Source organism: Leiobunum rupestre, chromosome 9, assembly GCF_980474605.1.
Source record: "Leiobunum rupestre chromosome 9, qqLeiRupe1.1.hap1, whole genome shotgun sequence".
In the NCBI taxonomy this organism is placed as follows: Eukaryota; Metazoa; Arthropoda; class Arachnida; order Opiliones; family Sclerosomatidae; genus Leiobunum; species Leiobunum rupestre.
Window position 1 is genome coordinate 37359826 of NC_143392.1, and position 22327 is coordinate 37382152.

Consider the following 22327-nt stretch of genomic DNA (forward strand, 5'->3'; position numbering starts at 1 on the left):
AAAGAAACTTGAGGCCGATGATGCCTCCCTGGCGCCATCTGTGTAAAGCGGTAAGAAGCTCCGCCAGTAAAACTAACTGCGTTGAAGTTCTCAGCCTCTTACAATCCCTCATCTCTGTTAAATTTGATATCACCCGCACCACCTAGCGACGCCACTGCCAAGGTTTGAAGATGAGATCCGAATTGAAGTTTTATGCATGTACCAAAAATACACGGTATTTAAAATTGAATATTGTAATTGATAAAAAAAAATCAAAAATCAAAGGAATGTGTTCCGTATTTAATATTTTTTCGCGGCATTCATGAACCATTACATACTTAAATAAAAATAACAAGATGTCACAGACATTTGAATCTTGGCCAAAAATGAAATTTTCAATTGGAGCGGGATATCCCTGTGTTTAGTTAATCCAAGTTTGAATGCAAGAGTCTCTCTGACGTATCAAGTAAATTTGGCAAATTAAAGTTCAATTTTTATTATTTTAAACCATTAGCTCACTATAACAACCTAATATTTTTTAAAATAAGAACCCTTATTCAGTTAGACTGTCCTTTAATATAATTAGCATACTACGCACTAAGAACAATAAAAATATCATTAAACCACTTTTTCAATCGTTATGTTCATTTAAATTTTATTTTAATAACCTTATCCTATAGAATAATTAACACTTTATGTAATAATAGCCTAACGGTTATTAATCAACACGAAAGTACGACAACCATCCACAACATCGCGATGAAAGGTTTATGAACGTTACATCGATTTCAAGGCGAAATTACAGCTCCGGATTTGAATCATCCGCAAGCTTTCTCAATCATTCAATCCATTAAGAAACGTAGTGGTTCTCAAATGTTACTAACCATGAGTTATCTCCCCACTGTTTAAAGGGGTTTTCCCCCAGAGTTCTTCGGTTTCCCCCTTTTCATAAAAACTTATTGAGGTTAACGGTAATAGTAAATGTAGGAAGTTGTTGACTCGCTCGCCACCACCCTCCTACGCAATTTAGCCCGGCCACCTGATTTAAATGCATTTAAAGTCGCTCGATGACTTCGGCCCAATGGGGTGCTTTGGGTATTAGCCTAGCTGATTTTTTAAATATTATATAGCAAATAAAACAAGTTCAACACCTCCCCTCCCTCATATCTGATCAGATAAAATCAGTAATATTTATCCGAATATGTGCAATGATCTGGCTTTTAATTTAAAAATCGGTGAATCTGCTAACGATTTTGGAAAAATATTATGGTGACTTATTAGTAAGTAAAAGTACTTTTTTTAATGTAACGTTTACTTTCTAATCCGATATCTCGTATAAGAACAGATGGTAATTTCGGTTAAAAAAAACGGACTAATTTTAATTATTATATTTACATTTGTATTCAAATTACTCTAACCCTAAGTGTTATATGCAGATGGTTAAAAAAAACACTTCAAACTATCAAATAAGATATCGCTGTTGGAAGTACTAAATATAAATAAAATCGGCGGGGATTTTTAGGAAATATAGTTAAATAAAGTGAACTATGCGAAATATTATTAGATTAGAGTTAAAAAAATTAGTATTTTCTAAGAAATATGTTCCCACTTAAAAATTGAATTTAAAATAAACACCGTGACGTAAGTAATAACATCCGCTTCTACATTAAAAAGATCATGGCAACCCAGTTTTAAAAGATTTTACAACTAAGGCGTAACGATTGGACGGAAAACGGCGAATTTTCTACGTTCATGATGATTTTTCCGCGCGAGCTTGAATGCCAAGTCCGTAAGTTGCGACATAATGTTTTATCTGTGGCTGCTCTTATTTGAAAATTGCGCCTTTAAAAACCGGAAGAGGACGAAGGCCATCTATTGATCAGAAAATGAAATGCCGACCGCTTAAAGGGGAACGGTCAAGCTTTAACCAGTTAGATAGCCCTATAGCCCATTAAAAACTAAAATGTATGGCGAAAACCACGTAAAAAAATACTGAGTGGTTAATTTTTAATAAAATAAAGAAATTTCGGGAAATCGAAAAGCGCGCGTCCACCGCGACCCCTGGTGAGAAGCCGGTGAGACGGGAAAAACAACGTAAAAGCAGAGATCCTGGCAGTTATAGAGATGCGAAACTCCCTATACCCTAAGCAAACCAGTTTTTTTCAAATTTTTGCCGATCGCAGCGACGCCTGTACGTGGGGAGTAACCGCAGAGATCCTAGGATTGTTAGCGTTGTTTACAATTTTTGCGTCTCTCGGCTTGAAACGGGCGCTTCCTTCCGGCCGAAGGGCGGCGCTGATGCTTGCATTTTTTTGTCAGGTTTTCGATGGAGTTTCGCATCTCTATAACTGCCAGGATCTCTGGTAAAAGCGCGCGCTGCTGAAGACGCGAAAAATATGTTTTGCACGCGCGGCGCGTTCCAGTTATACGAGACCTAAGCCTAAATTGCGCGATTTTAAAAGTTAGGATAGTTCGCAAATCGCTCATACGGGGTTAGGGGCGCTGGCGGCAGCCCCTAAGATGGCGGCGAAAATTCAAACCCAAACACCTGGCGTTATTTTTCGTTTCAACTTTTTGGGCCAAAAGCTATTTTTTCAAGACAAAAAAAGGTACGTGTTAGTATATTGAAAGTCTTGTTAATCTTTTGATACGGAAATAAGGCCATATTTGGAAAAGCTTGGCCGTTCCCCTTTAATTAGGTATCAATGATCTCGAGTACACTTAGCAAACTCCAACAATAATGGAATACACCTGTAAACCCCGATCGCTATCGAAGCCATGCAATTATCTGTCGTTTGATGTATCATTTACCATTTATCCCTAATGGTTGAGAGTTCAATTTTCAAGCTAAAATATCGACATTCGTAGCTTGGTCGTGGGTGTTGCTTATTTCCGTTGCCATGGTATCGAGTTTAGGTCGGGCATGACATAGACGGTAAAATAAATTCCAACGGCTTCCCAGCCTCTGAAGGGTTTTTGAATTTGGGGGTAGGAAAAAAGGGGAAACGTTTCGTGACAGCATGGCTGCCAGCCTCTCCGCTTCGCGACTTTAATTGTCACTGAAGTCATTTCAATCGTTTTTCTCGTCTATTACGATTGATCTCAATTAATAATTTGTATTTTAATTTAAAGAATTCAAGTTATAGGGAAATTTACAGTTAAACAACCATTTGGTCTAGCTTTTATTCCCGAAATATAATGGTCAGTTTACTTAGATGGCGCCACGTGCTCTACGAAGAATCTTGATTTATATATTTGTTACTCGGCGACAGTTAAAAATTGGTCTCTGCGCATGCTCCAATACCAACCAATCCGGTGTTCCCTCCCTGGCTAGTGTCCAGTTTTTAAGTGGCAATGACGGTTTAAAATTCCACCCCCATTTATTTTACCGTCTATTAGGGCGTCCACGATAGCCACGTCATTATTTGCTAAACATAATCGTGTGGGGTTTTGTCTCGTGATCTGTGACGTAGAATAGTGTCATGGCGGATGTTTTAAGGCGGGGATTAGCTATGGCGTATGCCTACCACGCTACGAGCAAACACCGTATTATTCTACTAATATTTTATTATATATTTTTTGTATATTGTACTATATTTTCCAGAATCGAGATAAACATTTTGAAGGTCTAAAATCATTATTTTAAAGGTCTAAATTTAGGCACTCCTGCTGTACGTTAAAACTGTGGCGTAACCACAATTTTTGTCTTGGGGAGAGTGGGACATATTGAAAAAAAATTAGACCCCTACATTTTGGGTTGCTAGGGGTCCCACATTCGTACAAATCCAGTACACTCTAAAGAAAAATGATTTAAAAAAATCTTGAAATCAATTTGAAAATCCCGAAATTTGGGCTAAAATCAGTTCCAAAATCTCGAAATCAGTCTATAACAAGACGTACGACGGTCAGAATACACACAATCCTACTAATATGTTAAGTTTGTTTGAGCTATTCACAGCAACCTGCAACGCCGGTATCACAACCAAAATATATCTACGGTCACACAAATATACATATTTACACTTATTTGTTACTTTTGGTCATATTAGAACGGCCTCCGATAAGTGTTACACTTATTTGTTACTTCAGGTCATACGTTGTGAGAACGGCCTCCGATAAGTGTCACACTTATTTGTTACTTCAGGTCACACGTTGTAAGCATCGCGTATTACTCCGATAAGTGTCACACTTATTTGTTACTTCAGGGCACACGTTGTAAGCATCGCATATTACTCCGATATGTGTCACACTTATTTGTTACTTCAGGTCATACGTTGTAAGCATCGCGTATTACTCCGATAAGTGTCACACTTATTTGTTACTTTTGGTCATTTTAGAACGGCCTCCGATAAGTGTCACACTTATTTGTTACTTTGGTCATATTAGAACGGCCTTGGAAAATTCCAGAGATAAATTCGCGTAAAGTCTCTATAACCACGCGTATTTCCAATGTTGGAGTTGATGGGGGTACTTAAACGCTGTCCAAAAAACCTTACTTAGAATTAAAATTAAGCAACGAAATTGCAATTCTAGGTTATACGGAAACCACAGCTATTCAAAAATATTACTTTCATGAATGTCGGACTTAAATTAAGGAACGTTATGTCGACTTTCAGCCGGAAATATAGAACCACGAACATTGGGTTCCGGTAAATAACCCCGAAAACTATACTTAAATTTAATATTTACTGATTTAACCGAAGTTGTAGTTCAACTTAATCCTAACCTATCCAATAATATTTTTTTCAACGTTATCGGATTTAATTTTTAACAAAATATCAACCACACAAAGCCAAACTACCGAAAACGGTAAATTGGGCAAATGGCCAACTTCTTGGGCTTCGATTTCAAAAATTTATGAATGGCTATCAATGGCAATGCATTTACATTCGAACGAGATATCATTGACTCTTCTAGCCTTAACCGTTGAAGAGGTATGCGTGACACGGCGCCATCGGCATCGGCGGCATCGGCGGCAACGGCTACACTGTACGTGAGACTAATACACACAAATCCTTAGGATTGTGTGTAAAAATCAAAAATAAACACGAAAATTGTGCTCTGAAATTTCAAAATCAGTTTCAGAAATCACTTTGGGATTCAAAATCGCAAAATTTGCAAATGTCAGACCCCTCTTAAAAACGTCGATCTATTACAACGAATTAGGGGCCAGCCCCTGAATTCGGACAATAGGAGATTTTTTGAAAGGGGCGTCCCTTCGACAAGTTTGAATAGGGTGCCCCTTCTCCGTAACATCGCTTTTATTGGGGAGGGAGGAACCAGCTATTATGTTGAATTGAGGAGATATTTTTTAGCGTTTCTTGATATTAGACTTGAAAAGTTCATCCCACCATAAAGGCGACCGCGAGAGCGTTGCCAAGAGCACCCTTGATATTATGGAACAGAGCCAATGCGTAGAACGTCCAAATGATCGAAGGAAATTCACGGAAAAGTAAGTGCTATTTATTTCCCTATTAAAATCTATCTTATCATTATTAAACATAGGATCATTATAACAACACTAAGGGGTTGACACTCTTACTATAATAAATGTATCTCTACCCTATTTTAAATGATTAAATTTCTTCTGATTAAATTCCATTCCTTATAGTTAATTTATTTTTTCTATATATCTTCGCCGTTAAAACAAAACCACGTAACTTGAGATACGTGGTTTTGTCAAAATTGACATATTTAGATTCTACACTCCAATTTACGTATGTAACATTAAAAACATTAATAGGTGGCAATTGAATTTCTTTTTTTAAATCGAGAAAACATTTAAGCGTATCTTTGTTATTCACAACGCATTTCGCGCAAAAGCACGTATCTTGCTTATTTTCAGCTCCAAGAAGCAAAATCACGTTTCTCTAAAAATTCCCCTTTAGCAAAATATTTTTAAATTAAAATCCTCATAAATTCAGTATTGAAACGAAATTATTTAACTATAAAATTAACTCGCGTGTAAAAACCTAACACGTGATTTCACAAGTCCCTGCAAAATTAAAAATCCATTTTTCTCAAAAAGGAAACCGAAAAGATACGTGGTTTTGTTTTAACGGCGACGATATACACAATTTTTTATTATTTAATTATTGAGCAAATAAAGGTTTCTGATATCGCAACAATAATCTCGAAGTATTATACCTAGAACTATAATCTATAATTTATCTATAATAAATCAGAAGGTTATTTACAAATTAAAAGTAACGTTAGTAACACCACAATTCGTGACACCGTATTTAATGTTGCTACTGGTTACGAAATTTTTAAAATATTTCAGACGTCAAAGAACTAATGAAACTTCAAAGGAATTTGAGGTTGCCTTAAACGCTTTACTGCACGGCAGATTACTACCGCAGAGACAAAAGTATTTAGAAGAAACCACAATTACATCATACCCGAAACATCTAGAAAATAAAATTCTTGCCAAATTACCAACAGGTAGGTCCTAACTCCTAACCTGATACAAATGGTAAACTGTTTTAAATTATGAAAAATTAAATTTTGTCGGAAATTAGAAGTTCCCGAATAATAATTACACTAAAAAACTATTTCTCTTTGTATAGATTTGGTTTTCCTTTAGTGTTTAATTATTATTATTATTATTGTTATTATTATTATTAAATTTATGATAGATCACGTAAACAGAGGGTTGTTCGACTGTGAATATATTTCCTTTAAAATAGATTTGGAGATTTTCAGTAGATTTGATAATGATATGTAATGTTGTGACTAGTTTCGCATTTGATTTAGATTCGCTGTAATAATGATTAACAATTTAAAATACTTCAAAGTAGAGGGTACTAGGTACGTGACAATTAACTTTGGAATTTAGGTAATAGCCCCGATATCCCCACGCTATTTTCAAGAATTTAATCGGTCGCAGGGCCTCAAATTAAAATTAAATATTTGAAAATACTTAACACTGTAAAAGTTTAAAATCCGCAATAATATAAAAAATAAAATAAATTACCTGACAAAAAAAGGAAATACTAAAAGTTTCAATCGATTTAACCTTCAATTTATAAATTACCTTTTAGCTTTCACAAAAGCGGATCTTCCTATATTTTGAATTCTGCCGTCGCCAGTTTCGAGTTAGTAGACAGCGTACCGTTTTCGAATTTACTAACATTGGCAGGACAGACAAGACTGTCGCAAAATTATTTGTACAAATCCTTACTATTTTAATGTTGTAAGTAAGTAGGCAGGATTTATTTTTGTAAATTCTGCTAGCAACGACGGGTCGAAATGTTGTGATTGTCGTTAAATTAGTTCGAAGTTAATATATATTAAGTCCATAGGTCGGCAACACTTTTGGTCTCCAGCTGGAAGGTTGGGTCTCCGCTAATCCAGTTTCCAATGGAAGGTTCGGCCTCTAGTCTCCGGTGATCCAGTTTCCAATGGAAGGTTGGGCCTCCAGTCTCCGGTGATCCAGTTTCCATTGGAAGGTTGGGCCTCCAGTCTCCGGTGATCCAGTTTCCATTGGAAGGTTGGGCCTCCAGTCTCCGGTGATCCAGTTTCCAATGGACGGTTCGGCCTCCAGTCTCCATAGAAATCGCAGGTCTCCGGTCTCGGAGGCCGGAGACTGGAGGCCAGAGTCGCCGATGTATGATTAAGTCATTATATAGGGAGAGGGCACAATTGAGGAACAGGAGGCCCAAAATTAAGGAACAGGGGGTCAACAATTGAGGAACCGGGGCCCAAAATTGAGGAACAGGGGGCCAACAATTGAGGAACCGGGGGCCCAAAATTGAGGAACAGGGGGCCCAAACCTAAACCTAAAAATTTCCCTATCACGATGACAAGATACTTGAAACTCGGCTAATAAGTTTTAAATTATTCTATGGCCCTTATATGTTCTTAACATTGCTCCACAAATTAATAAATTAAGTAATTAAATCTTGAGCCGTGATGTGATTTGGCATAAATTTAGCGTCGATTAAAATCTGCAGGTTTCATTTCAATATTCTATCGAGTCAAATAAAAGCTAATTTCCATCCCCGTCTTTTGACGCGATAAATTGCACTTGGGAATTGTGCAAAAAATGGTTTCATAAAAGCAAAAACTTTTTTCCGGTCTAGGAGCGCGCAAAATTTCAAATTCGAGATCAAAATGTAACTTCATAAGGAAAACGCCTCCGTCATGGGGAGTTTAGCAGTCTGATATCTTCGGTTCATTTACTTTCTTCATGATTTAATACTAATAATCATGAGTTCACATTTCTACCACGATTTTCTGGCGCTAGCTACGTTTAAAACAGACTTTTGGCGTAGCTAGCATGGGTGGCACCTAGGAGAACTAACACAAGGAGATCGCATCAGCTAGCCTTTAAACACGCTAACGCAGTGTTGTGCACAAATTTAATTGGACGAGCCTTTACGCTGAACGTTTCACGGGCGGGGGGCAAGACAATTTCCGAATTTTCCCCTTCCGACGGCAGCAGGCGCTAAAGCATCTAACCAATGAAAAATGTACACAAGAAAATGCACGATTGTTAACGGGTTGCGTTCTCCTCGTGTAGAGGTGCTGTGTTTATTGCTTCTAGGTGGCACCCGGTGCGGATATCATGGTGTGCTACTTACTAGTCAAAACGTGTAAAAAAAGTTTTCCGAATGTCTCTAGTTTGTGTAAGTTTTTCTTTTTTTTCGCGGTCGGGTGGCACCCGGTACCGCTCCCCCCGCCTTGCTACGCCACTGTAAGAACACACTCCGTTTAAAGGAAGTATTCCCTTCCATATTTATGTTGGATCGACGAATTTCAAAATGACACCACCAGGTTTAACAAAAGCTAGGAAAGATTGGCACTAGTTACGTTAAAAACAAATGTTAACGCTTGTTAGCGGATAATTTTTCAATTTAAAATGCACTCCTTTTAAAAATGCAGATATAAAACTTCAAAACCACTAATATATTCATTGAAGCGCAATCATGAAGGGGGCTATGATACGGGACTCGTTAGAATCGCTTCGCTAGCTTTGAATGGAAGATCGGTACTTGATGAGCCTCCTCTCTCTCTCAGACGGGCGCAGAACCGGTCCTTATAGATGAAAAAATTTAAAAGATGGTAAAAAAAGCATTTGGGAGTTAAAATGGGGATTATATCAACCAATAGGGTTTTAAGTGTAAGCCGAGGATGACAATGGGAGCCCCGCGGATCATTCTATTGACCCAAAATAGGCGATTTTATCTCGGTAAAGAGCCGACATATCGGATGATTAATGGCGTGATTAGGTTAGCAGTGCCGCGGCGGACCACGGGGGATTATCCCCTCCGAATCAACAATGGGGTCCCTCTACTGGGGCTCGCACCCCTCTCGGAACGCCCGCGACAACTCAATTTCGACAATTCGTATTATACGGACTGTTTGCCAAATCGCTCGTAACCTAAGCCAGATAGCCGTTACAGCTCCATCTTTGATCTTTTTTTTTGCGAGAATAATATAGAATCCAATCCTGAGAGTCGTTTAAAAGCAAACTTACGGAGCCTGATATCTACCGCAAATATTTATCAATGGAAATTCGCCTTTTCTGACCATAAGGAAACGTTACGTCATCTGCTAGATTCAGACATTTTAATGTTTACACAAGATGGCTTCGGAAAACTTTATATTTACTGTATTGGTTATGTCTAGAAAATTTATAAATAAATTTAATTTCCAGATATTTAGAATTCAACACAATGATTGTTAAATTTCCATATATTTAGAATTGAACACAATGATTGTTTTATTTCCAGATATTTAGAATTGAACACAATGATTGTTAAATTTTAAGATATTTAGTAATTTAGTATTCAACACAATGATTGTTAAATTTCCAGATATTTAGAATTGAACACAATTATTGTTTTATTTCCAGATATTTGGAATTGAACACAATTATTGATTTAATACCAAATATTTAGAATTGAACAGAATTTTGTTTCATTTCCGAACACAATTATTGATTTAATACCAAATATTTAGAATTGAACACAATTTTGTTTCATTTCCGAGCACAATTATTGATTTAATACCAAATATTTAGAATTGAACATAATTTTGTTTCATTTCCGAGCACAATTATTGATTTAATACCAAATATTTAGAATTGAACACAATTTTGTTTCATTTCCGAGCACAATTATTGATTTAATACCAAATATTTAGAATTGAACATAATTTTGTTTCATTTCCAGATATTTAAATTTAACACAATAATTGATTTATTTCCAAATATTTAGAATTGAACACAATTTTGTTTCATTTCCAGATATTTAAATTTAACACAATAATTGATTTATTTCCAAATATTTAGAATTGAACATAATTTTGTTTCATTTCCAGATATTTAAATTTAACACAATAATTGATTTATTTCCAAATATTTAGAATTGAACATAATTTTGTTTCATTTCCAGATATTTAAATTTAACACAATAATTGATTTATTTCCAAATATTTAGAATTGAACATAATTTTGTTTCATTTCCAGATATTTAAATTTAACACAATAATTGATTTATTTCCAAATATTTAGAATTGAACACAATTTTGTTTCATTTCCAGATATTTAAATTTAACACAATAATTGATTTATTTCCAAATATTTAGAATTGAACATAATTTTGTTTCATTTCCAGATATTTAAATTTAACACAATAATTGATTTATTTCCAAATATTTAGAATTGAACATAATTTTGTTTCATTTCCAGATATTTAAATTTATCGCAATTATTGTTTTATTTCCAGATTTTTAAATTTATCGCAATTATTGTTTTATTTCCAGATTTTTAAATTTATCGCAATTATTGATTCATTTCCAGATTTTTAAAATTTATCGCAATTATTGATTCATTTCCAGATTTTTTAAATTTATCACAATTATTGATTCTATTCCAGATTTTTTAAATTTATCGCAATTATTGATTCATTTCCAGATTTTTTAAATTTATCACAATTATTGATTCTATTCCAGATTTTTAAAATTTATCGCAATTATTGATTCTATTCCAGATTTTTAAAATTTATCGCAATTATTGATTCTATTCCAGATTTTTAAAATTTATCGCAATTATTGATTCATTTCCAGATTTTTAAATTTATCGCAATTATTGATTCATTTCCAGATTTTTAAAATCTATCGCAATTATTGATTCATTTCCAGATTTTTTAAATTTATCGCAATTATCGTTTTATTTCCAGATTTTTAGAATTTATCGCAATTATTTTTATAATTCCAAATTTTTAGAATTTATCGCAATGATTGTTTTATTTCCAGATTTTTAAAATTTATCGCAATTATTGTTTTATTTCCAGATTTTTAAATTTATCGCAATTATTGATTCATTTCCAGATTTTAAAAATTTATCGCAATTATTGATTCATTTCCAGATTTTTAAAATTTATCGCAATTATTGATTCTATTCCAGATTTTTAAAATTTATCGCAATTATTGATTCATTTCCAGATTTTTAAATTTATCGCAATTATTGATTCATTTCCAGATTTTTAAAATCTATCGCAATTATTGATTCATTTCCAGATTTTTTAAATTTATCGCAATTATCGTTTTATTTCCAGATTTTTAGAATTTATCGCAATTATTTTTATAATTCCAAATTTTTAGAATTTATCGCAATGATTGTTTTATTTCCAGATTTTTAAAATTTATCGCAATTATTGTTTTATTTCCAGATTTTTAAATTTATCGCAATTATTGATTCATTTCCAGATTTTAAAAATTTATCGCAATTATTGATTCATTTCCAGATTTTTAAAATCTATCGCAATTATTGATTCATTTCCAGATTTTTAAAATTTATCGCAATTATTGATTCATTTCCAGATTTTTAAATTTATCGCAATTATTGATTCATTTCCAGATTTTTAAAATCTATCGCAATTATTGATTCATTTCCAGATTTTTTAAATTTATCGCAATTATCGTTTTATTTCCAGATTTTTAGAATTTATCGCAATTATTTTTATAATTCCAATTTTTTAGAAATTATCGCAATGATTGTTTTATTTCCAGATTTTTAGAATTTAACGTAATTATTTTTTTAATTCCAGATATTTAGAATTGAAAACAATTATTGGTTAATTTGCAGATATTCGTTCTTCGGTACCTCGGCAATTTCGGCTGGGATTATCCAGCGTCAGTGTCTGGAGACTGGGGATCTTCGCCGTTTCCCAGATTGAACGCGACAAGAACTTGGGCATATATCCGGGAATTAATATCAGCTACGAGGAATTAAATCAATTACGAACGAAGTCAAACGGATTTCAAGTTCTAGAAGACAACGTCTGGGAAGTATAAATATCTTTCAATTTTGTAATTTCACGAATTCAAAAATATTTTTAATAAAAATATCATCTAAAATAAGATATTTGGACCGAATGGCGTCGTTAAATATTGTATGGCTACTGACGAAATTTGCTCCAACAGTTGGTTGTGGTTCGCCCAGTGCGCACGCTGCCAACGAGAACAAAACGTTAACGTTCAACAATCGGGGGATGTAATCAGTTACCGTACGACCAGGGTAAGATAACTTAATCGATATTATATATGATTTAAATATAATTATAAAATAGAACGCCAAATTACATATGGGCTAAATTATTCTTCAACCGATTACACTCAATTAAACTTGTAGAGGTTAACGGCAATAGTTAGTGTAGGGAGCTGTTGGCTCGCGTGGCTTGCAGGGCTTGCCACCACCTTCCTATACGCATTGTAACCCGGCCACCTAAATTAATGGCTTTAAAAGTCGCTCGATGACTTAGGCCTATATGGTGGTGCCTTGGGTATTAGCCTAGCTGATTATTATTATTATTATTATTATTGTTTTTTTAAACTGATTACAGACTTTGGTAAGGCTTTATCTGTAATTATTAACGTAATAATATAGTACGGTCAAAGCTGCAAGCTTATACACTGATTACACGCGTAAGAAACTTACTACAGACTTTGGTAATGCTAAATCCGTAATCAGTAACGAAATGACTTTAGTACTTTCGAAGCTACAAGCTTTTACACCGATTACACGCGTATGAAATTGTCTACCGACTTTGGTAATGCTAAGTCTATAATCAGTAACGTAATAACTTTAGTGCAGTCAAAGCCACAATATTCTCCTACGCATTGTAACCCGGCCACCTGAATTAAGGGCTTCAAAAGTCGTATGATGACTTAGGTCTAAGGTGGTGCCTTGGGTATTAGCCTAGCTGATTATTATATTTTACACCGATTATGGTGATTGATCAGCCCTCGAATATTGTATCCCTTAATTATTCTAATTATGAAGTACCAACGTACAAAAAAACAATGGTAAATAACGCAATTTCCCATTTCCCATCCAAAGAAAAATATAGACATGTATAAATTAAATAAAATTAATCTACCGCAAACGAAAACAAAGCCCTCACGCTGGTATTCCTAAAATCAGTGTAACTAATTCAAATTTGTTTCGCGAAAAACATGGAATTCAATATATGAATATAGTCAGATTTCGAATAGATAATTCAACCCAGCAGAAGGGATGGTCATTGAAGCGTAAACGCATCCTCGAGGGTTATACATTGAAAACAATTGGTTATGCCATAAACAATAGGCCAACGCCAACGAATTATTTATAAGCGAGCCGAGGCTTATCTTTATCTGGCTTTTGTCATTGTTATTCTCTTCTATTCTACGAAGATAATTGGCGTGGACGAGGAACTTCTGGTATGGTACGACGGGCAAAGGGTTACGCTTTACATGGGCATTCCGACCCATTGTTCTACAGACACCGAAACAGAGTCGTCGCTTACTCGCAGCGGGAAAGAAAAGTTGCCAATTTTGTCGCCGCGTATTATTAGACAGGACCCCGGAAATGCACCCGAAATCGGACAGGACAACAAATGCCTCGTTTGCGGACGGAATTTTAATTCCAGAAGTAATTTACGGTCGCATATGAGGACGCACACGTTGCAAAGGCCCTTCCATTGTCATTTTTGCGTCAAGAGATTCAGCCAATCATCAACCCTCAGAAATCACATCCGTCTGCATACTGGTAAAGAATTCATACTGACATTCCTACATCTTGGTATGCTTAAGGCCGATTTACATACACGTGCCTTAAGTCGTACGAAAAGCGTACTACCAGAAGTATACAAAATAATTCTTACGAGTATTCCCTATCGTCCTATGTTATGTACCCTAACTAACTTTCCAAAACTATTTCATCTAGAAAACATTGTTTTATATAAGCAAACTGGAGTGTAAATTTAGAATATTACAGTTTGCATAAGTAACCAAATAAACATATGTACGTGGTGGCGGAGTGGTTAGCGCTTTCGCCTCGCAGCAAGAGGAGCAGGGTTCGATTCCAGCTTGTAACATTGGATGTAAACTCGGAACCACTCCTTCCGCGTAGAGTTGAAAGTGTAGGGAATTGTTGGGTCGCTTGGCACGAAGGGCTTGCCACCACCCTCCTACGCAATGTAACCCGGCCACTTGACTCAATGGCTCTAAAAAACGCTTGATGCCTTGGGCCTAGGGTGGGGCCTAGCTGACTTTCTGATCCAATGTTTTTACTCGACACTGAAAATCTTGCCCAGCTCCGAAATGGACTTGCAACCAAACAAGTAGAGTAGTATATTATTGTCCTGGGTCTTGAACATATTTCGACACCAGGGGGTTCTGTGTTGAACTAAACCTTGATTGCGTAATAACCATTAAAATCAGTTCGGTTATAATATTTGATTATTGTCATAGGTACCGGTTTCATTTTTACATGACTTAGTTAGATACTTATCTCGTAAAGCATTTTATATACTTCTGATACTACTTTTATAGTCAGTGCGCAAAAGATTACTTCTACTCATTATCTTTAATCATTAAAAATGTGCATAAATTGTACACAATAAAGATACGTCTACAAGTTCCCTGTAATTTATATTAGAATACTACACAATTTTATCTTATTTTTCTAAACCAGACATTTAAGCAACGAATTAACTTTTAAAAAACCGGAATTTTAAAATGGAAATATATCCATTATTTCGCGGATAGAAATAATTATTAGCATTTAAAAAGACGATAATGGATAAAATAAGAAAGTTAGCGTCCTTGTGATCTCGCAAACGGGAATTACAAAGTCGCTGTCATTGAGGAAAAATCAGCAACGACGTTATTAACATTGAAATGCAATTATTATTTCTCGACTACAAAAGCGACCGTTTAAAAAGGAATTTTTATTTATTGTACTTATTTCTACTTAGAGAGAATAGACCTTTCCATAAAATGTTCGTTGCGGTAAGAAGGGGAGCTCGGTGTGTCGTCTACTACCGAGAGAAAGTATTTACAAAACACGGCGGATTAAAATTAATCCAAGTGATATTAATAAATTTGTGATATCAAATGTTTAATGTATAAAAGAATTTCGTTTACTAGTCATAACGGAGAGGATTTAAATATTTAAAATAACGAAAAAATTTGCACGGTTTCGATGATGTTTAACAGTTTATAGCCTCGTGAACTAAGGCTTAACATTCCGTTGACAGCCACAGTAGTGTATTGTATTATTTGTATCGGGTAAAGATTGTTGTTTATCATATAGTACTAGCTAGTAAATATCCAACAGGGTTGCCACAAAATTTTGAGATTCAAATTCCCTGACTATTCCCTGTTTTCCCTGACCATTTTAAGAGATTTTCCCTGACTTTTTAAGGTCAAATTTTTATTTTATATTTTACTTTTATCAGAAGTTAATAAATTTTAATGAACTTATATTTCAGTAAAAAGGTTATTGCAATGTTGAAAAAATTAGCCAAACTTTCAAGGAAATAAATGATAATCATAGAATTTGTCATAGATTTGGTCTAAAAATAAACTTAAGAAAGTGCCAAGATAAAATTGAATTCCCTGACTTTTTACAAATTCTAAAAATTCCCTGACATTTCCCTGACTTTTTAGGTCAATTCTTAAATTCCCTGACTTTTCCCTGATTTCCCTGACGTGTGGCAACCCTGTCCAAGCATTGACAATACTTTCACAGATTTGATATGAGTATTGCAATAATAATTCATTTAATTAGTATCGAAAATTAATTAAAATCAGTTTAAACTCCGAAGTCGCTAAGCCTAACCCGAGCTCCGTGTATAATGTTTGGGCCCCAAACTTTGGGGAAATCTTACCGGAAAATGCAAAAAGTACAGCCAACATTTTGTTTAGTTTTAGCGAAATTGGTGGTGGGTGACGAAGAAAAAAACAGTGAGAGCACGTAGAAATATTTTGTGGAAAGGCCTATTACTATGTTGAGAAGATTTTTAGCTCAAGCTCTAATCAAAATCAAATCTCATTGGTTCCCTTCTCGACATAGAAGTTAATACTTTCTTGATGTGATTATTACATAGCCCGAAGAAAAAAATAATTAATGCTAATATTAAGGTTCTTTTCTAAGTAATTTATGTTCTTTTTTTCCCGTATATCATAGGCGAAAAGCCCTACCGTTGCCAAATATGCGGCAATGGCTACTCCCAATTGGCTGGTCTCAGGGCCCATCAGAAAAGCGCCAGGCACAAGCTAGCCAAGAATATTATGTCCATCAAGAAATGAAAATGCTTGAATAAAAAATATTTATTTTCGTATAAATTTCTATATACGATATAATTTCAATATACATAGTTTATATGCCAGTTTTTTTCTCAGTTTGAACGCTACCTGACTGTGCCGAAACTGGCAGATCTTTTTAATATAAGGGGTCAAAATATTTCTTGTTCTTACCGGACAAATTTGGCTATGGTAGCTAATTCCAATATGTAAATAAATTGACAATCTATTTTTTTAACACGATGTAAATTAATTTATAATATCTTGGAAAGGTTACGTCGTTAAATAATTTTTTTAACACATTAGAGGTAATTATAACTCTGATTAACGTATGTAGAAAGATTTTCCCTTTAATTTACATATTTGGTATAATTCTATCCAATTACGAATTTAAATGGATAATATTGCGTATGCATTTTGAGTGGTGTAAAATTCGTAAGACCACCGTTGGAAGTTTATCTTTGGAATATTTCAGGCTAAACACAGCGTTTAGAGTCTGGCTTGGACTCCGCTTGTAGCTCGGGGTTGTTTCGGGAAGCCCATTCGGTACAGGCCCACAACGACGGCGCCGCCTAATCCCAGGTTATGTTGCAAAGCCACTTTGGCGTTCTTGACTTGTCTGGGTCCGGTCATGTTCCTCAACTGCCAACAGAGCTCCGCGCACTGAGCGATGCCCGTCGCTCCCAAAGGATGACCCTTGGAAATCAGCCCTCCGCTCGGGTTGATCACGTACTTGCCACCGTAAGTATTGTTGCCGGAATCGACCATATCCTTACCTTTTCCGAGTGGACAGAGACCCAAGGCTTCGTACGTGATGAGTTCGTTGGTCGAGAAGCAGTCGTGGAGTTCCACCACGTCGACGTGGTCAGGCCCCAATCCCGTCTTCTTGAACAGCCTCTCGGCGGCCAGTTTGGTCATATCGAAGCCCACCAGTTTGATGCAGCTCTTCTCCTCGAAGACGCTGGGCACGTCCGAGCACATCTCCATTCCCAACACCTCGACCGCCTGGCTCTGCAGTCCCTTCCTCTTGACCAGGTCTTCCGACATGAGAATGGCCGAGGCGGCGCCGTGCGACATGGGGCAACATTGCAATCTGGTCAAGGGTTCGCTCATCTTGGGGCTTTCCATGATGTCCTTCAAGCTGTATTCCTCCCTCTGCTGGGAACGCGGGTTCTGCATAGAGTGCCTGTGGTTCTTCTCGGCAATTTTGGCGAAATGTTCGGCTGTCGTACCGTACTTCTCCATGTGCTCCCTGCCAGCGGCTCCGAACAGCTGGGCGGTCATGGCGTGGGAGTCGATGCCCGCGGTTTCGGCCAAGACACCGACGTGTTTCTCGATGGGATTGGCCTGATCGGAGAATCTGCCGGAAGTGAAGGAATCCTTCTCCATCTTCTCGAACCCGACCGCCAAGACGCAGTCGTTCAACCCACCCGCGATCATCTGGTTGGCCAAATACAACGCGGAGGAACCGGTGGCGCAGTTGTTATTCACGTTGACGATGGGTATACCCGTCATGCCCATCTCGTACAAGGCTCGCTGACCGCTGGTCGAGTTGCCGAAGACGTAACCGACGCACGCTTGTTCCACGTCCGAATAACCGAGTTTGGAGTCCTTCAGGGCCTCGGACACGGCTTCCTGGACCATCTCCGGATAATCACGAGTGGACTCCGACGGTTTCTCGAACTTGGTCATGCCCACTCCGACGACGTACACTCGTCGCAGCGCGTGTCTCGCGTAATTCGACATGGACATCGTGTTGCTATTGTAGTAAATATCGAGACCTGCGTGGAGTAAAAAGTGATATTAAACCAACGAAACCAACACCGTCGTGTTCAGATTTTTTAAAGGAACATATGTAGTAGCGGACTGTGTGACCAAAAATATTGGTGATCATTTGAACAAGGGGCCCACCCTGAAATATAAGGCTATTATCTAGTTTGAATAATGTCTACTAAAGGGCCCACTTTAGTAGAAGCTCACAGGGTCCACTCTATGTACAGTCCGCCACTGAACCTATGCAAACAGAACCAACATCACCGTGGATAATTTATTTTAACCTTAAATTTACGTAACATTTACGAATTAACGAAATTAAATTATAAGGTATACAGACCTAGAAAGATCTAGAACTCCAAGCGCTTCTATCGTCGATCGATAGAATTAGGAAGCGGATAGAGTTGTGGCTACAGTTACGAAGGAACCTCGACTTCCAGGGATATCAAAATTACGCGACGATAAGCTGCGCCGAATTCAAAAACACGCCAAAAAACTACAAGATAAACTTAATCTTCTACGCAGTTCCAGACTTTGGAGCTCAACTCGAGAGTTAAAATTTAAGAAACGCTCAATAACTCGCCTTATGGCACAATCACTTACGAACCGAATGCGTCCCCTCTCCAAGTTATCTCGCGAAGTAACCGAAAATACGTCTATACATAACGCATCATCCGAGCTAGGATCTCTGCCAAATCATAAGTGACACAGCCGGCGCCGAGAGCCCATTAAATCCACGTTCGACCACGCATTAATTAATGAATAAAAAAATAAAAATAACAATACTATAATGATAGACTAGGTTAACGGGTGAAAAAATTTATACCTTTATCCATGTAGTGTTTGGAATATAAAATCTTTATTAGAAAGTGGAAATACAATCTTGGGGAGGACAGGCGGCAGCGGAACGTCCGTGGAGCTCTAGTTTCAGTGCATTTTTGAAGCGGCGTCCCTTCCTCCCTCCGGCAACCATTACGTTCCGGCCGCGAACGGAAATTACTAATTGAGCGCATGCGCGGATGACGACGCAATCGATGGTGCACGAGGAGTTCCTACCCTCCCCCATCTGTCTCTATAGCGCGCTACCTTAGAGCAAAAGTCCCCGGAGTTAAAAAAAAACCCCCTATTTGAGAAAAACGAGTTTTTGTTTTAAATCTAGAATAATAACATTGGTAACTCTAATAATTTATAAATACTAAAATATAAGGGTTAAAAGTATCAGAAATTAAATATTATGTCAGTTTAACGGAGAGACACCCGAGGATTCTAGTTTTTAATTTCTTTCAAAAGTCACGTATCTCGACTTGCTTGATTTTTGCTCTCAGGTGATCAGGAAGGCGAACTTTCTCAACAACATTCTTCCAATCCTTTCTAGTATATATCTCTCCTTAGTAAATGAAATTCACCAAGGATGAAAACGAGATCTCCGTAAAAGATTATTAACTGTGGCCCAAAAAGAGGGGGAAGAGAATGGTGAAATAAGGTAATCTTGTCACGATGGGACCAGTCTGAGTTAAAGTCACCTTGAAATGAGGTTTTTTTATTTTTGGTTGTACGCGATAGGGTGAGAATACATTTCCAGAAAAAAGTTGATAACTTATACGTTACATTGCGTAATTTGGTTACAATTTATATTTGTCGATTTGCAAATGTTGTTTACGGGATTTTGAATCTCAAAGTAATTTCAGAAATCAGAGCACAATTTTCGTATTGATTTCGAGTTTTTTTAGGCTACTTTCGGAGATTTTTGTGAGTGATTTTCGGCCAAATTTCGGGAGTTTCATACTGATTTCTGGTTGATAAGGCTAATTTTGAGATATTTTTGTAAGTGATTTTCGGCCAGATTTCGGGATTTTCAAACTTATTTCCAAAAATCTACAAGCATTTTCCTCTAGGGTGTACGGGATTTTTACGAATGTCGGACCCCTAGCGGTCGATAACGGTATAATAAAATAACGGTACTGTTATAAGCTTTCGTGTATTTTCACCAAGATTATTAAGACACCCTTACGCGTGATTAAATCATGATAAAATCTGATTGAAATAAAATTTGTAGCTTTGATTACAAATGATTAAATTTTTAATCGTGATTATTAGGACACCCGTAAAAAGAGTGACCTGCCCCTCGATTTTCACACATATTTTTCTTACAAAACTTTCAAACAAACGTCATTAAAACTACCAAAATAACCCCTCCTAGGGGACTTTGTCCCCTCGGAGAGGTAAAAAGGGTTTGATTTGACCAAAATAATGCACTAGACACTCGGCTTGAAATCTCAAGAGCAATGTAATTACAAATAGTAATCAAAGACAATGGTCACATTATCAGAAAGCTTTCTCGCAATCAGATAAAATAACTGAGAGGCAAATTCTTTTTAAACCGGATGAAAAGAATTGAGGAAAATGACAAATATTTCCTTATAGTTTAACTCGTTACGACAATAATGAAAGATATTTATGAAGAATAGCACGATTTCAATTACTTTAAATGCGAAATTTGTTTGTCCAAACGGTTTTAACAACTATTTACAACAAATTAGAAATAATTTCTTCAAAAAATATATCAATATTTGAAAAATTATTTAAATGAATGTTTATCTGCACGAATTTCAACGATTTTAATGACTTAAAAATGAAGAAATTTTTATTTCAACTAGTCGCGTAGTTACGGATAAACAATGTTTTCTGCCTAGGGTCTAATAACTCAAATGCGTGCCATAGCTAATCAATAATACCTAGTTTTAGAAATTAGGAGTGTCTTATAGCCTTTGGCCTCAACTACTTCCCTCCGCTTAGCAAATACCAAATTACCACCTTCCGTAAACTCCCAAAAGTATCAAGTGAAATTAATTCATAAATAAAATGTACTTGAAAATTAAATGATATTAAAAAATGATAAAGATGGTCAAGGTTGGTCGTTATAGATTAAGATTTGAAAGACAACCCGGGGCATTATTTTCGTAATTCTTTCACTGAAACCGGCCTAACGCGTTCCTGTTTATTCCTTTTTAAAGTAATCACCATTCAAGGTTTCGTTACGTAAACTTCACCCATTTATCCGGTTGAAATTGAACTGCAAAAGTTGTACTATTTTTAAGAAAAACCAAATGTTTAAAATAGCGCACTAGATCTGAATTAGGGCCAGCTGGATAAGTTTGCGAAATAGGTAAATTTCAAGAACGAGAACTAACACAAAAGGGGGATAAAGAAATTAAATTAATAATTATATTTAAATTACAGGTCTCATATGAATAGGCGGCTAGGTCAAGTGTGCAATTTAATAATTTAATGGAGATATTAAGTCACTCCTTCAAAACGTGAAACATTAATTTGTCTATTCATAAGTAACATAGTACTCGTAAGTATAACACTTCGGTAAATGGTTTGCTACAGTATTTCTCCACAGTGACGTCCAATATATCGACAAAGTCGGACAAACGCATTTTTGTAGCAATTTGTTTCGTAATTACAGGGCTACCAGTGATCCTATAATTCCTAAATTTGCCTATAATTCTGAAAGGATCCTATAATGTCCTATATATTTTTTCCCCCAATATTTCCCATATTTTTGGCATATTCTGTTAAAACCCTACTGATAATTGATTTACGCAACGGCGCTAGCTTCTCCAAGACAAATTTAAAAGTCATCAGAACGTTTTTTCTTAAATTAACTTCTCAAAATATAAGCAAAGGATGCAAAAATTATATTAAAATGCAAGTATCATTATAAAGTCAAATTTACTTATCGAGGTTTCAATGACGTAGTGGTAGTTTTCGGTCGCGAATATTTAATTGGTCATTTTATATTAAAGTGAAAATTCAAAATTAAATGGTAATTTAGTCCTATAATTACCCTAAACTTTGAAATGTTTATGACAATCTCCTCTGTTGGCTTGATGACAAGTGTTTGGTAAAATTTAAAAATGTTCTCCGTAATTAGGAAAAAATAATGATATATGATTAAATTCTAATATAAAATTGACTATTATATGTTATA

The 22327-nt window shown here is 35.9% G+C and overlaps 2 protein-coding genes across 3 annotated transcripts; one reads left to right on the forward strand and one right to left on the reverse strand.

Annotated features, from left to right (window-relative positions):
- Positions 1-5292: 5292 nt before the first annotated feature.
- LOC149927346 (PR domain zinc finger protein 12-like) lies at positions 5293-16682 on the forward strand. Its single transcript, XM_090158757.1, has 6 exons — positions 5293-5431; positions 6263-6423; positions 12074-12276; positions 12350-12505; positions 13663-14017; positions 16442-16682. The coding sequence occupies exons 1-6, from the start codon at positions 5376-5378 to the stop codon at positions 16561-16563; spliced, it is 1053 nt and encodes a 350-aa protein (XP_090014883.1). The 5' UTR covers positions 5293-5375; the 3' UTR covers positions 16564-16682.
- Positions 16570-19292, reverse strand: LOC149927347 (sterol carrier protein 2-like). 2 transcript variants are annotated; one of them, XM_090158755.1, is made up of 2 exons: positions 19157-19292; positions 16570-18338 (listed from the first exon to the last, which is right to left on the reverse strand). In XM_090158755.1, exons 1-2 carry the CDS (start codon positions 19164-19166, stop codon positions 17047-17049), a joined length of 1302 nt encoding a protein of 433 aa, XP_090014881.1. In that variant the 5' UTR covers positions 19167-19292; the 3' UTR covers positions 16570-17046. The 2 variants fall into 2 exon arrangements, with proteins under 2 accessions (XP_090014881.1, XP_090014882.1); XM_090158756.1 differs by lacking the exon at positions 19157-19292 and adding an exon at positions 18671-18814.
- Positions 19293-22327: the final 3035 nt, after the last annotated feature.